General features: G+C 39.1%; 1 protein-coding gene across 1 annotated transcript; it reads left to right on the top strand.

Annotated features, from left to right (window-relative positions):
• The first annotated feature begins 9,394 nt into the window (after positions 1-9,394).
• On the top strand, positions 9,395-15,492 carry LOC104916138 (granulocyte-macrophage colony-stimulating factor receptor subunit alpha-like). The gene is made up of 4 exons (XM_010727123.3): positions 9,395-9,520; positions 13,918-14,047; positions 14,138-14,316; positions 15,020-15,492. Exons 2-4 carry the CDS (start codon positions 13,920-13,922, stop codon positions 15,184-15,186), a joined length of 474 nt encoding a protein of 157 aa, XP_010725425.1. The 5' UTR covers positions 9,395-9,520; positions 13,918-13,919; the 3' UTR covers positions 15,187-15,492.
• The last annotated feature ends 228 nt before the right edge of the window (positions 15,493-15,720 follow it).

Below are 15,720 nucleotides of genomic sequence, written 5' to 3'. Positions count from 1 at the left end.
CTGGAACAGGTTGCCCAAGGAGGTTGTGGATGCCCCATCCCTGAAGGCATTCAAGGCCAGACTGGATGTGGCTCTGGGCAGCCTGGTCTGGTGGTTGGTGACTCTGCACATAGCAGGGGGGTTGAAACTAGATGATCACTGTGGTCCTTTTCAACCCAGGCCATTCTATGATTCCAATATTGTTTTCTTTCCATTTCTTGGTCCTCCAATTTAAGGTGGAAAATTTAAAATACATTCAGAAAAAAAAAAAAGAAAAGAAAAAAAAACCAGAAAAATTGTTTTTTGATTATCAACATCTTCCAGACAATAGCAGCAATACTCTTTCTTATACATGTAATTCTTTAAATTAAATTTTTATGCTTTAAATTAAAGTCATGTGAAGCCACTGCAATGGTTCTGATTTTTAGAATACATACTGACCCCAGTGAGTCTTTGGTATAACCTACAGGACTAGTAAGGTATGCTTATACACTATTCTGCCATGCAGCTCCCCTCCCTTCCATAAACAAATCAAATAATTCTCCAGGCTGACACAGCAGCTAAGGGGAAGTCCATTTTTAAGTTAACTGATTGAACAAAAACATCCATGTCTAGCTCAAGCACTGACTATGAGGCTGCCAATGACAAAACTGGGTTTCAAACACTCTGCAGAGTTGACTTTGTGCATTTTGTGTCTTTCTGTCAAGTTACACTTTCCAAATATCTATTTTAAATACCCATATTGACATTGATAGAGCATTGCTAACTCTAATTAATGAGGGTTTAAACTTTCCTAATCTTTAATCACTTTTTTCACAATTAAAGATGTTGACATGACAATAAATTAAGGCTTTTGTACCAGCCCAATATCTTGTATCCTAATTTGCTGTAACTGCTAAATTACATCACAACTTTCCCAGTGCAGGAACTTGACCTTGTTTCTGACAGTCTGCAGGGCTTGGTTTCAAGAATTACAGAAGCTGAGTAGACACAAGAGTCACAGGACAGTCTTTACCCTATAGTAGGAGTCTTTCGGTTCCTCTACAGAGCAGCAATCAGAAGAACTCAGTTCTGAACACATCAGTTACAGTTATTTTCCTCTCTCATTTCCTTTTTTATAAGAGCAGTAGTACCAAATAAATGTGTTGGCCCATAATTCACAAGAACTCCCAACCTTACATACATTTATACAGCGAAATTTTTTAAAACAAACTTCTGGAATAATTGTAGCCTTATACCTAGCATATATCTATGGACATGCCTGATGCAAATATTCATGTGAGAACTGTAAGTATCTGCACAAGGTAGCCCTTCTCAGTTCAGCACCACTCACTGTTCTCCACTCTGGCAGGTGTGTGCTTCTGTCCCTCACTGCTTCAGGAATATGTTTCCCTTGCTGAGAAGACTTCAGCACTAAGTATGATCAGGTTGGGAAGAATAAGCAAATTCTGTGTGTTTTTGCTGGCAATTCTTGGCTTCCTTATCCATGACGTGCCTAGTTTGCTCACACCAGGTTCTAAGAATCTTCTGATTTCTCTGTGAAACCACAAAAGGAAAAGTATTAAAATATAAGTCAATTATGTAATTGCTCTGTGACTGCATTACAATAGCCACTGATTATACAATTTACTCCATATCCTTATATTCCACTTTCTATTCTAAATTTTGTGATCTGATTAGTCAACCAAGTAGTTTCTATGAGCTTCTATACAGTGCAACTTTATAATGAATTTTCATCTTTATACTATTCATTATTGCAGTGAAAGTACTCCATCAAGAGCAAATTTACAATCAATGGACAACAGAAAAGTATGTTTTAGAATATTTTCACTCCTTGGAAGTGTGCCAAGGAAAGAATTCCAATAATTGCAAACCTAGATGGAGCTTGAAAACTGGTTCTTTTCTGAGGTAAGCAAATAGCCTTACAGAATCACAGAATGTCAGGGATTGAAAGGGACCTCAATCCCCCTGCCAGAGCAGGAACACCTAGATCAGGTCACACAAGAAAGCATCCAGGGGGGTTTTGGATGGTTCCAGAGAAGGAGGCCCCACAACATCTCTGGGCATTCCAGTGTTCTGTTACCCATGAAGAAGTTTTTTCTCATATTTATATGGAACCTCCTGTGTCCCATCTTGCACCTATTGTCCATTATCCTACCACTGGATGTCACTGAGAAGAACCTGGCTCCATCCTTCAGACACTCACGCTTTACATATTTTTATAAACATTAATGAGGTCACCCCTCAGTTTCCTCCAAGCTAAAGAGACCCAGCTCCCTCAGCCTTTCTTCGTAAGGGAGATGATCCACTCCTTTAATCATCTTTGCGGCTCTGTGCTGGACTCTCTCCAGCAGTTCCCTGCCCTTCTTGATCTGAGAGGCCCAGAACTGGACACAGTATTCCAGCTGCTGTCTCACCAAGGCAGAGTAGAGGGGAAGCAGAGCCTCTCTCAACCTACTAATCACATCCCTTCTAACACACCCCAGGCTGCCATTGGCATTCTTGGCCACAAGGGCACAGAGCTGGCTCATGGTCATCTTGCTGTCCACCAGCACCCCCAGTTCCTTTCCCCTACGTTTCTCTCCAACAGGTCAGTCCCCTACCTATACTGGTACCCAGGCTTTTTATTGCCCAGATGCAAGACTCTACACTTGCCCTTGTTATATTTCATTAAATTTCTCCCCACTGGACTCTTTAGCCTGTCTAGGTCTCTCTGAATGTCAGCACAGCCTTCTGGCATATCAGAAACTGTTCCATCACCTTTCCAGGGATGGAGGTGAGGCTTCTTCCCCTTTTTTTTTAAAGACTGGAATGACATTTGCTTTCCTCCAGCCCTCAGGCACCTCTCCCATTCCCCACAACCTACCAAAGATAATGGAGAGAGGCATAGCAATGACTTCTACCAGCTCCTTCAGCACCTCTGGGTGCATTCCATCAGGACCCGTGGATTTATGGATGTCCACATTTCTTAATTGGTCCTTAACCCAGTCCTCACGAACTGAGGCAAACTCCTCCTTTATCCTGACTTCCTCTGGGGCCTCAGGGGTATGGGGCTCCAGAGGACAGCCCCCAGCAGTATAGACAGAAGAAAAGAAGGCATTTAGTAACTCCACCTTCTCTGTATCTTCTGTCACCAGGGCACCACCTCATTCATCAGTGGGCCTACATTGCCTCTAGTGCTAGTTCTATCTACAGTGTATTTGAAGAAGCCCTTTCTGTTGTCCTTGACCTCCCTTGCAAGGTTTAATTCTCACCTGGTTGTCTCCCTGCATCCTTTGACAACAGTCTTATATTCCTCCCATATGGCCAGCCAAACGGCTCCTCCTTCCCTGATCCATACACTCTCCTCTTCCACTTAAGTTTGCCCAGCAGTTCCCTGTTTAACCATGCAGGCCTTCTGTCTCCTTTTCTTGACTTCCTATCTGTTGGGAAGCTCCTGATGTTGAACTTGGAAGAAGTGGTTCTTGAGCCAGCAATGTGCACTTGCAGCCCAGAAGGCAAACTGTATCCTGGATTGCATCAAGAGAAGTGTGACCAGCAGGTCGAGGGAGGTGATTCTGCCCCTCTGCTCTGCTATTGTGAGACCCCACCTGGAGTGCTGCATCCAGTTCTGGGATCCTCAACACAAGGAGGACATTGAATGTTGGAGCAGGTCCAGAGGAGGGCCACAAAGATGATCAGAGGGCTGAAGCACCTCCCCAACGAGGGCAGACTGAGAGAACTGGGGCTCTTCAGTCTGAAGAAGAGAAGGCTCCAAGGAGGCCTTATAGTAGCCTTCCAGTACCTGAAGAGGAACTACAGGAAAGCTGGTGTGGAACTTTTTATAAGAGCAGGTAGTGACAGGATGAGGGGAAGTGGTTTTAAACTGGATGAGGGCCAAATTCTTTCCTGTGAAAGTGGTGAGACACTGGAATGGGTTGCCCAGTGAGGCTGTGGATGTCCCCTCCTTGGAAGCACTCAAGGCCAGGCTGAATAGGGCTGTGAGCAACCTGGTCTAGAGGGAGGTGTCCCTGCCTGTAGCAGGGGATTGGAACTAGATGATCTTAAAGGTCCATTCCAACCCAAAGCATTCTGTGATTCTATAAATAGAGAAATACTTGAAATCCAATCTGATGTAATCTCAATCAGAAGAAATAATAAAATGAAAAAAAGAAAAATCCATTTCTGGGCTAAATTTATGCAGTTCTCAACCAACTATAGTTCTCAAACAACTATACAACTTTTGAAATTGATCTGATTGAAAACTTTCAGGCACATAATTTGTTCAGCATAAAATACTGTTTTGGACCAAAACAGACCATCATACTAAATGAATTCATCAATTCCAGTCAAAACTGATAAATTGTTTGCATTTGTAAAGGGAGAGTGAAACGGAGAATTTAAAAATAAAGATATTTTATTATTTTGTATATGTCATGCATGCTTTTATTGATCATTACATTTTAATTTCAGTTTTCCACAATAAAAAATAATATTCATAGAGGGTCAGAAAAAAATTGAAGGCCTGAAAAAAAGGACAACTTTCATCCAATTCTGAGCACTCTTCAGTATTAATGGAGGAGTAGGTAGCCTCTGACAGCCTATGACTAGGCTGGTATGTGCAGACTGGCTGGTGCTGAATTAGGACATGAAATCACCCTGCTAGGCAAACTTTAACTCTTGCACAATGAGTTCCTTTCTTTCACAGGCATTGCAAAGTAAAGGTTTGATTTTAAGTCTTAACACTGAAAATACACTCTGGACAGGAAAGACTAGACCTATGAAATAAATGAGAAACAAATATTTTAAAAAATGCTGTTGAGCTTTGATAACTTGTTTTTAGATTATATCTTACAAGTTTGTGGAGCTCCTGTTGTATTTTTACTTCTTGTCTACTCCTTTCATTGACTGTGCATTACAATCAGAGACACAAAAACTAGGACTTCATGATAGGCACATTTTCCTGTGCCTGACAAACTACTCAAATGATCAAGTACTTGAGGTGGACTAAGGAGCTCTCATTTGCCTACTCCTTTATTTTGCATTTGTGTGAAATCAGTAAATCCTGGAAAAAGCAGCTTTCACATTCAAAAAGATTTGCACTCATAGTGTGGGCAGCTCTAGTGGCTGAGACTAGTTTAATTTCATCAGATCTTGCTGCATATATAAGTCCCAAATCCTTGAAATTTTCATAGGATGCCAAATGTCAGAAGTCCCAAATGTCCAGCCATGAATCTTTCTAACATCTACTTGAAAATATACCTGAATCACTGCAAGGAGATTTATGATGAGTAAACTCCTTACATTTATGCGAATAAATTACTCAGCATTATCTTAACGAAGAAAATCTAAGCGATCCAGTGTCATCCCAAACGATTATATGATGTGGAAGCATCATGTACATGAGCAAGCATGTCCGTATCTCAAAAGTTACATAAATCTTCCCTTTAAAAACTCACACATGCATTTATGAACTAAAGAATTGCAGTAGTTTACCATATCACAAAATAAATTGTCCATTAACCATGTGACAGCATAGAAGAACCGTAAATATTTTAGAAAACACAACTTAAATAAAGGGAAGTATAGGAAGATTATCCATCCTCATTTACATTTGTTTATACAACCCTATTTCTTTTAGAATGTGTGCCTATGTGCTGTGATACAGTTTTCAATTACATTAATTACATCCATTCAACAGAAGTCCTGTTTTATGCTGCAAAATTTGCAGATGAATATGAAAGTCAATTGTTTAATATCCAGCCTTCCCAGCACTATTATCACCTATCTGGAAGAGTTATACATACTCTACTGAAAATGAAATTTCAGGCTTGCTGATAAAAATTGATCCTGAAACCACACACACTCAAGTTTTAAAATGTGTGTACAAGAGAAAGTGAGAAAGAGAACAGAAGGTCTTACTTCTGCAGCTCCTGAAATGAAGTGCAGGCAACAGCCCATTGTCTGCTCTCTGATCTATGAACAAAATTGGGGAATTGAAACCTCAGGAAGATGAAACATCTTCTCAAGTAACTCCCAATTCCTCCTCTGATCAGGAGAAAAAAAGGGGAAAAAAAAAAACAACAAAGGAGGCTGATAGGAGAGAAGTGTTCAGTATACAAGAAAACAGTCAGGACAAATCTGAAATTATTTGCAATCTCTTCAGAGAAATGTAACAGATACGTGTAGCAAGACTGGTACACTCACAGAACATTGTAAGTCATGAGTGCTGTTTTAAAACTTTATGTACAAGTAATTAAATGATAAGAAAGGTAGAGAGATCTGTAAACATACAGTCATAAAATCATGAAATAATAGAATGGTTTGGGTTGGAAGGGACCTTAAAGCCCATGCAATTCCGAGCCCCCCACTAGCTGAGGCAGCCCAGGACCCCATCCAACCTGGCCTTGAGCACCTCCAGGGATGGGGCACCACAGCTGGGCAGCCTCTTTCTGTGCATCACCACCCTCATAGTAAATAATCTCTTTCTAATATCTAATCTAAATCTACTCTAATTCAGTTTAAAGATATTACTTTTTGTCCCATATCACGCCCTGCTAAAGAGTCTCTCTCTGTCTTTCCTTTTAGCTCTCTTTAGATTCTGGAAAGCTGCTATAATATCTTCTCAGAAAGAAACTTCTCTTTTCTAAACTAAACAACTCCAACACTTGACCTCTCTTCTTAGGATAGGTGCTCCAACCCAACTTATTTACTTTGTGGCCATCCTGTGGACCTGCTCTAACAAATCCTTTTCTTTCTTGAGCAGAGCTGAATGCATTTTTCCAGGTGGGGTCTCAAAAGAGCAGAGTAGAGAGGAGAACTGCCTCCCTCATCCTGCTGTCCACTATACTGTACTTTTCAAGCAGCCCAGGACACAATTGGCTTTCAGGGCTGCAAGTCACAGAATCACAAGGGTTGGAAGGGACCTCAAGAGATCACTGAGTCCAACCCTCCTGCCAAAGCAGGTTCCCTACAATAGGTCACACAGGTAGGCATCCAGATGGGTCTTGAATGTCTCCATAGAAGGAGACTCCATAGAAGGAAACTCCACAGCCATTCCGGGCAGCCCATTCTCGTGCTCCATCACCTTTACCATAAAGAAATTCTTCTGCACATTATTACAGAACCTCCTCTGTTCAAGTTTTAGGTCATTACTCCTTGTACTTATGCACATTGTCATCCTATATTCAGTTTTTCATCCAATACATACCTCTAAGTCCATCTCTACAGAGATGTTCTCAGTCCACTCATCATCCAGTCTATATTCGTGTTTGAGATTGCCACAACTGAGGTGCGGGTCCTTGTACCTGGTCTTGTTGAAATCCATGTTGTTCACAAAGGCCACCTCTAAAACCTGCCGAAGTTCCTCTAGCACATGTCAGTCACATCACTCAGCTTGATGTAGTCCACAGACTTGCTGAGGGTGCATTCAGTTCCACTGTCCATATAATTGACAAAGATGTTAAAAAGTATCAGCCCCAGTACAAACTTCTGAAGGACACAACCACTGCTAGTATCCACCTGGATACTGAGCAATTTACTGCAACATTTTCAGTGCATCCATCCTACCAATTCCTTATCCACCATTAGTGGTCCATCTACCAAATCCAGATCTCTCCAATTTTGAGATAAAGTTGTTGAGTGGGACAGCATCAAATGCTCTATACAAGTCCTGGTAGATAATGTCAGTTGTTCTTCACCTATTCACGAACACTGCAACCACATTGCAAAATTCCATCAAATTTGTCAGGCACAATTTGCCTTTAGAGAATACATGATTGTTGTCATCACCTCTCAGTTTTCCATGTGTCCTACCATAGTTTCCAGGAAGATCTGTTCAGTGATCTTGTCAGGCACAGATGGGAGACTAACTGGCTTGTAGTTCTCCAGACCTCTTTTTTTCTCTTTTTAATGTAGTCTTTTTCCTTTAAAAGCAGAGGTTGTGTTTCCCTGTTTCCAGCCACAGGGAAATTCACGAGGCTGACAGACATCCATATATGATGGATCTCAATATGGTCCCATGGATTTGTGCACATTCAGATTCCTCAAATAGTCTCAAATGTGATCTTCTCTGGCAGTGGGAAGTTCTTCATTCTCCCAGTCCTTTGCATTCTGTGAATTGGACAGTGTGACTAGAATATTTTCATTTCACTCATCAGGGACAGTACCACTTCTTTTATCTTTCTTTGTTGTTCTAGGTGTTTTAATAAGTCCTTCTTGTTATTTTTTTTAATCTCTAGCAAACCTCAGGCCTAGTTTTGCCTTGAATTTCACGATTTCCTAGACCACATTCCTCAATTCCCAGAATTTGTATTCCTGCCTCCACTGCCTATGCATTTTGGTTTTGTACCTTACTTTGGTTAAGAGGTCTTGACTTAGCCAACCTCATTCCCTGGTTCATTTGACTGGCCTTTTGCATGTCAGGTTTGAGAGCTCTTATTCCCAAATAAAAAAGTCTTTACATATCTCTCATCTCTCATTTGTTCTTGTACCTCTGAGGGCATTTTCACAAGAAATCCAAAGCATTAGTGCCCTAAGCAGTCAAAAATGTGCCTTTCAGGTACTATGAAGTACATGGAAAGGCAGATGCTATGTTTCTCAGTTTACAGAAAGCTGCTTTGCTGGGTAAGTGTCTTCTAGAATCCAGGCACATTCTTTGGTCTCAGAATCAGTCAAGATGGCAAAAGGCCTTATGCTACTCACTTCAGGGCCCATTAATCTGGGCAGTTCCTTGTCTCCACTCGTGGGCAGTGTTTGATAGCTCATGTGTGTGCTCACATGAGCACACACTGTATGCATTTAGAATGAGGACACTGAAGTTCATGCCAGTGGTGCTGCACAGGTGCCATAGTGTTGCTTTGGTACCCTCAGGGCTTTTACATGCCAAAAGAAAATTTACCTTGACTATCCATTGAATGTACCCAGAAAAAAAGTGTGTACACAAGAAGGACATTACCCTTGTCAAGTGGAAGATTGACAAAGGAGAAGTTATGGGAGCTGGAAACATTGGTTTGCTACTCTTCTATAGGAACTGCATTTGAGGTTGAATAGTGCAGAGCTGGAAACTGCTGTTACAAAGTCCACAGCATCAGGCATATTGCAGAGGTGACCCTCAGCAATAAGCAGAAAATAGTGGTGTGGTTTGAAACAATGGTGCTGACCTATATCTAACCCAGAAATTTATCTCACAGCTACATCTGCCACTGAGGCTGTGCTCTATACAGAAGCCCGTATGAAGCTCATGTAACAGGATAAAGAAGAAAATTATGTGAATGAAGTGGTGAAGAAGCTGTCACACCATTTTTATTTTTGCCTCCCTATATAGCAATACAGTGGCTGCTTTTGCCCGTTGCCTTACGGAAGCGCGGTGTAAGGGAAATGAGTAAGACATAGGCGTAGGCGGGATTTTTACACCCTCCTATATGAGGTTTAGAAAAACTTAATAATGAAATAACACTGTCAAGGCACACAAAAATATGCCACTGAGTTGTATTCACGGCTTCCGCTTTTTCTGTGCCCGACTGCTATAACTGCCACAGGGAAACAGGTTTGAAAGGAGAAGGTATGTTTGCTTTTGACTTTATCTGTTGTACAGTTTTACCACAAAGAAGGTAGGCAAAGAAATACTGCATTTATGTCACTTGTGTTAATTTAAATGTTCTTAAAATAATTCTTTGAGGGATGGATAGATACTATCTCCAAAATGCATGCTTTTGTCTCCAAAGACAGATATAGCCAAAAATTTTGATGGCATATTAGTATATTTTTTCTATAGTTTATTTATTATATAAAATTATTTTAAAATGAAGACTGACCATATTCCCAGTATTACTGGGCTCTTCCAAGTATGCTCTTGAAGAAAGCCAGGTCTGACTGGAAATGTTCAGATTTTTGCATTCATAGAGTAAAATCACTGTAACAGTGAGTTCCTTTTAGGAGTACTGCATTTAGGCACCAGTTAAATGAAACTATTTAAGTGTCTTTTCTCTTATTCCAGTGTTAATACTGAAGTAGAATATTCCACATATGCAGAGTTCTCTGAAAATGACAAAAGAACAGAGGCATAAATTGAATATGCCTAAAAGTCATAGTAAGGCATAAAGTTAAATAAATAAATAAATAAATAAATAATTTTTTTTTTTTTTTCCCAATAACATCTTCCTTTCCTTTGTTTATAAAAGTCATTGTAGTATCTGACATGATATAAGCTCTGATAAGCTAAAATAATCTACAGGGTCAGATATTGCTTATAACCAGGATGTTATTAGGCAGTTCTTTCTCATCTAATAAGAATTAATCAGTCTGAAGAATAGATAATGTAGCAGGATTTCAACATAGCTGATATTTCCAAATTTCTAAAATGAACATCTCCTGTGGACACGTGTCAGGGCTGAGCATTTTCATAGAAGAAATGAAGGGTGGGTTGTTCTGCAACACAAAGCCTAGCTGTAGCCCATTTTCTCAGAAAGTTTATAAGCAACAGTGCACAATGAATACAGAATGGAAACAGCTTTGCATGGAAATACTTCATGTTTCTTTAAGATTTTGGTCAATAATCTGCACAGCAATTGTATGAGTTGTAAAAGAAAGCTCTTCCCACCTCTGAGGAGAAAACGTACTGTTCTTCTACTGTAACTGTTTTTCTAAAGAGAAGAAATATGTAAGACCACAGGTATAAGAAAGAGGAGGAAAAGATCATTTCAAAAATAAATTTGCAGATTTCACAGAAAAAGAAGATAGGAAGCATTTCTGTTCATTGACTACATGCAGGTTCCAGATGATGTAAGAGGCAGAATGAATTAAATCTCCTGTATTCAAGGCAGAAAATTTTGTTATATAGAGATACGTCTGGGCTGATCACTCTAACTTACACCTTTTCAGGCAGGAAACACAGTAAAGACTTCATTTATCTCATCCTAGACTAGTTTGAATTAACTGTGTCTTCAGTACTGTTGCTTTCCAGCCACTACAAAGGCAGCACAGAATTACTGCCTCCCTTGAGAGCACATTTATACTGCACCTGTATGCTGTTAAGACAAATTGCACCCCACGGTCTGATGCCATCTTCAGAGTTAAATGTTGAATGTTGAAAGTAATTTATTTGTATTCATTTCCAAAACAAATCATGTTCTTTTAATTCTAAAATATGCTATTTGCAACCCTCTACAAATTATCTGATCTATTGTGTCCAAGAGATGAAAGATGTTTTTACGTTTTCTATTCAAGAACTACCGAATAAAATGTGAAATTGGTCTTGGCCCATCAGTGAGATCCAGTCCTTCCTTGTTAGTAATCCCAATTACCACAAAGAACGCAGAACAAAATTTTATTATCTCTGATGATATTTTTTGCAGATAAAACATTATTTTTCCCAGCACAGCTCAGAGGAAAGAATCATGGCAGTACGGTCCTAGCTATTTTTAAGGAAATAATGATAAAGAAATGATGAATAAAGTGTTTTTAAAAGAGGAATTGTAGAGCAAGAAACCGCTAAGAAAATTTGTCAAGCTCTCAAGTATAAACTGGAGGGAGAAAAAATTAAATATCTCATTGAAATGATGGAAGATAGTGGGAGAAATATCTAAGGAACTTAGCTGTTATTAAAAAATGAAGGCAAAACTGTAACACTATAGTGAATAGGATAGACTCAAAAATAAACAGCTCCCTAAAGGAAAGGTAGTCAAAATTTTACACACCGTGGAAAGGTGAATAAAGAAGAAATTAAAAATAAATTCCCAGAGTTTGGAATGAAATTCCTATCCATAAAGGGAATAAAGTGACTCACACATAATTCTGCAGCTGATCATGGCTGTTTGTAGGCATAGTAACATCGTGACTGCAGAACACAGGCTTGTAAGTTTAAAGAACATTTGGGTGTTTCTATATGCTTCTCTTAGTTATATAAAGCTGAAGTTACAACTGAAGAGGGCAAGGAACTGATTTCATTTGCCTTTTCTTCAACCACAATGCCACAATGCCATCTTAGGAGTTCCCTTTACCCTATTATGTCCTCAGTCAACCTAGCTGTTTGTTGGGCCATACCTGAACCAGTTTTTTTTTTTTTAATTTGACACCAAAATAACCCTTTTTCCTTTTGATTTACAGCATTACCAAAGGCTTTATAAACCCTAAACTTCTAAGATCCTTGCACAGTGCCTATGATCATACTTCAGACTGTCACACATTTTTTATGGGAAGAACACTTCCCTATTTCCAATCCAGAAGCATTTCTCTTTTGTAAATGGGGAAATGAAGTGCATAGATTTGATTGATCCTGGGTCATCAGGTGAATCTGGAAATATCTCTGAAATAACAGAGAAATGAGTGATGGTCTTGGTCATCTTAGTATCATGATTTACTCATTGGACTCTAAAGAGTGTACTGTAATACATTTGTATAAACACATATCACAGAATCACAGAATTGTAGGGGTTGGAAGGGACCTCTAGAGATCATCGAGATCAACCCCATATATATATAAGTCAGATATTAACAACTCTATAGTGAATGCTTACGCATCTCTAGCAACAGGAGTATTTTGGCAATTTTTTTTGTCTCTTGAATTAATCCTCTTTAATTTCAGATGTTTACAAAATCAGATAGCTGCTACTCTTGGGTCTCCATTGAAATATCTTGTCCCTAATAAAAATTTCCCTAGTGCATCCTGATTACCAGTGTGCTGAGTGTGAAGAGGATGTTTCCCTTGGTGTTCTGAGTGATGGGAAGTTATTCATTTATATATATTTGTAGCTAAGGTATATAACATTGTATTAGTTCTCCTAGATATCAGCCTTTGCCTCCGTAAATTTTGAGTCAGGCCACATATATTTAGTTCTTGCATCCCCAATATGTTCAAATGAAATAAACTTTCTGTAAAGAAGTTCCAAATACCTTCATACAGCAGAGCAACTGCCTGGAACCACTAAAATATGTATACATATATATCTATATTAGGTACAAGAATACATTTAAGCTCCTTTTATTCTGGAGAATTATTTTTTCATACAGCACTGTTGAGGGGAGAAAAGGATTCAGAAGGACGATACACTTTTCAGCATTAATAACACGGGTATTATCAAAGTTATGTGCAAACAGAATTCCACAAACTGTTGAATCCAGTATGTATCAGTCTTGAATAGGTTAGCAATGGCTCTAAATTAAAGATCCAAAATACACTTTTCTCTCCTCAAAATCACAACAATTCTGTAGGGCCTAGTTTCAGAACACAGACTTAGGGTTAGGTTGTGGTCACCTAGTTTTAACACAGAAAAAAAGTAATGGACAGCTTATCTTAAATTTTTTGTCCTTTGTAGGTCTACTCTCGTAAGATTAGAGCACTTAACACAAACACAAGAGAGAAAACTTCCCTGGCTCATAGTTGCAGAATTTATATTCCACTGTAGACTGGACCTTTGATAAACTGAAGATGTAAGCAAAGGACACATCACAGAATCACAGAATCAGAAAATCATAGAGGTTGGAAGGGCCCTGAAGAGAACAAGTCCAAATCCCCTGCTAAAGAAGGCACCCTACAACAGGTAGGCATCCAGCTGGGTCTTGAGTATCTCCATCAAAGGAGGCTCTGCAACCTCTCTGGCAGCCTGCTCCAGATCCAATCAGATCAGATCCAATGTTCATAGGTATGTAAAGGGAGGTGGGAGTCACACCAGTGACTGAATTTGTTAGTAGTCTCCACTATGTAACTGTGCCTGAACAGATTAAATTATAGCCACATCTTCAGCATCTGTAACAATGGTAGACAATCTTCAAACTCAACAGAGATAAAATCATTGCTATATTGATGCAAATGTACAACTGAAAGACCCGAACAGTATGCAACTGAGTTTGCTAATCAGGTGCCTAAAAATCATTAAATGTGCATGCAGAGTTCTATATGATTTAAGAAGTTGTACAGTCTTTCCATAGAGGGGATATGAAATATTCTTCGTATGTTTTCAGGCATGAATGTCACAGCCATTGAAAATTTTGTCTGTGTGATATATAATATTTCCTTCATGAACTGCACTTGGCATGTGGACAGGAATGCTTCAGGAGATGCTCAGTATTTCTTGTACTGGAAGACCTCAAGGTGAGTAGGTCTTTTTGGCTTGGAAAATTTGAATTCTCATCTGGCATGCAACATTATCAATATTAAACTGAAGAAATTTATCATATAAAGGAATGAAGATTTCGTCAGATGCCAGAATTACATCACAGATAATTGTGGAAGACACACAGGATGTAGATTCCAAAATGTGTCAATAAAAGAGAATAGGAAAGCTTATTTCCTGGTGAATGAATCTAGAAATGGACAAAACATGTTGCCCTACAGAGAGACAATTTATCTGTATGAAATTGGTAAGGACTATTATTTTTTTTAATTTTATTTCCAGCATTGTGAGAAAAAATAGAGGAATTCAACCCTGGGGGAAGGGGGAGGGAGGGGGGGGAGAAGAAGCATAAGTTTTTGAAATGCTGTTCCTCAGACTTCTTATTCTTTTTTCCCAGCCTTTGTGACTGAAAAGTCAAAATTATAAGAAAAAAAATTGGAATGCAGAGTCAACCTGTCAACCTGAAATTATAGATTGGAGAATTTTGAACATTCCCATCACATATATATTCTATGAAAGAACAAAGTCATATTTTGGGATTAAGTAGCTATGGATGCCTGAGTGGAAGTATCTAGATGTTGGGTTTGTGTCTTTATCTCATGATTCTGAATTCTGTTGAAACACAGAAAAAAAAGATCCTCAAAATACCAAATGTCTTAAAACAGTGAGCAAAAACTATAACAAAACAAAACAAATGCACAGATTATATTTCAGAATTCAGTAAAATATAGCAATAGTTTGTTCTGTTTTGTTTTAGTTTAACCTACAGTAGCATCTGATACTCCACACTCCTCAACTGAAATATTAAATCAGGAAGTCTTACTTCTGAATATGGGTGAATCTGGTAATTCTCATCAAGATGCAGTTTTTTAATAAGACAGAGCAAAGAGACTAGATTTTTAATCTGCCATATTCCTATAATAATTGTATTTCTAATTAAATTATTTCAGAGAAGCTCACCCCTCCATTAAATGTCACTGTGAACTGTACAGGAGTTTCTCACAGTTGTGAAATTCAGTGGCAACGACCTCATACAAGTCATGTGGACAGAGACATTTGTTTCAAATATGAAATTATCATAGAAAAAAAGGTAAGGAGAATGAATTATAACTCCTAACATTATTTCATACACCTGCGTTTCAACCTGCGCTATCATACAACAAATGCCCTGTTCTCTCTCTTCTTGAGTTACCTCTCTGTTTTTCTATGTGGTACCCTTGCATGTGAGCTGAGAACAGCTGCCACTTACAGATAAATACAGCCATTTGCAGGAATACTTTCAGTCCAACATATGGCTGATCATTAAAGGAACTGGTCAAGGATTCTCCATACCAAGGGTGAACAGTTATTCTAGCACAAACATAGAATCATAGAATCATAGAATTACTCAGGTTGGAAGGGACCTCAAGGATCATCAAATCCAACTGCAGCCTAACCATAGTACCCTAACTCTAACAATCCTCTGCTAAATCATATCTCCGAGCACCACATCCAAACGGCTCTTAAACACATCCAGGGATGGTGACTCAACCACCTCTCTGGGGAGCCTATTCCAATGTTTAACCACCCTTTCTGTGTTTCCTAACGTCCAACCTAAACTTATCTTGGCGCAACTTGAGGCCATTTCCCCTCGTCCTGTCACCTGTCACCA

The sequence above is a fragment of the Meleagris gallopavo genome, chromosome 1 (genome assembly GCF_000146605.3).
Source record: "Meleagris gallopavo isolate NT-WF06-2002-E0010 breed Aviagen turkey brand Nicholas breeding stock chromosome 1, Turkey_5.1, whole genome shotgun sequence".
Taxonomy (NCBI): Eukaryota; Metazoa; Chordata; class Aves; order Galliformes; family Phasianidae; genus Meleagris; species Meleagris gallopavo.
The sequence above is the reverse complement of the archived record's forward strand: the minus strand, read 5'-3'. Positions and strand labels throughout refer to the sequence as shown.

Coding starts and splice junctions, on each gene's coding strand:
- LOC104916138 (XM_010727123.3), top strand. CDS start 13,920: ATGAATGTCACAGCCATTGAAAATTTTGTCTGTGTGATATATAATATT. Junction 14,048..14,137: donor TTGTACTGGAAGACCTCAAG/GTGAGTAGGTCT, acceptor TATCATATAAAG/GAATGAAGATTTCGTCAGAT. Junction 14,317..15,019: donor AATTTATCTGTATGAAATTG/GTAAGGACTATT, acceptor AAATTATTTCAG/AGAAGCTCACCCCTCCATTA.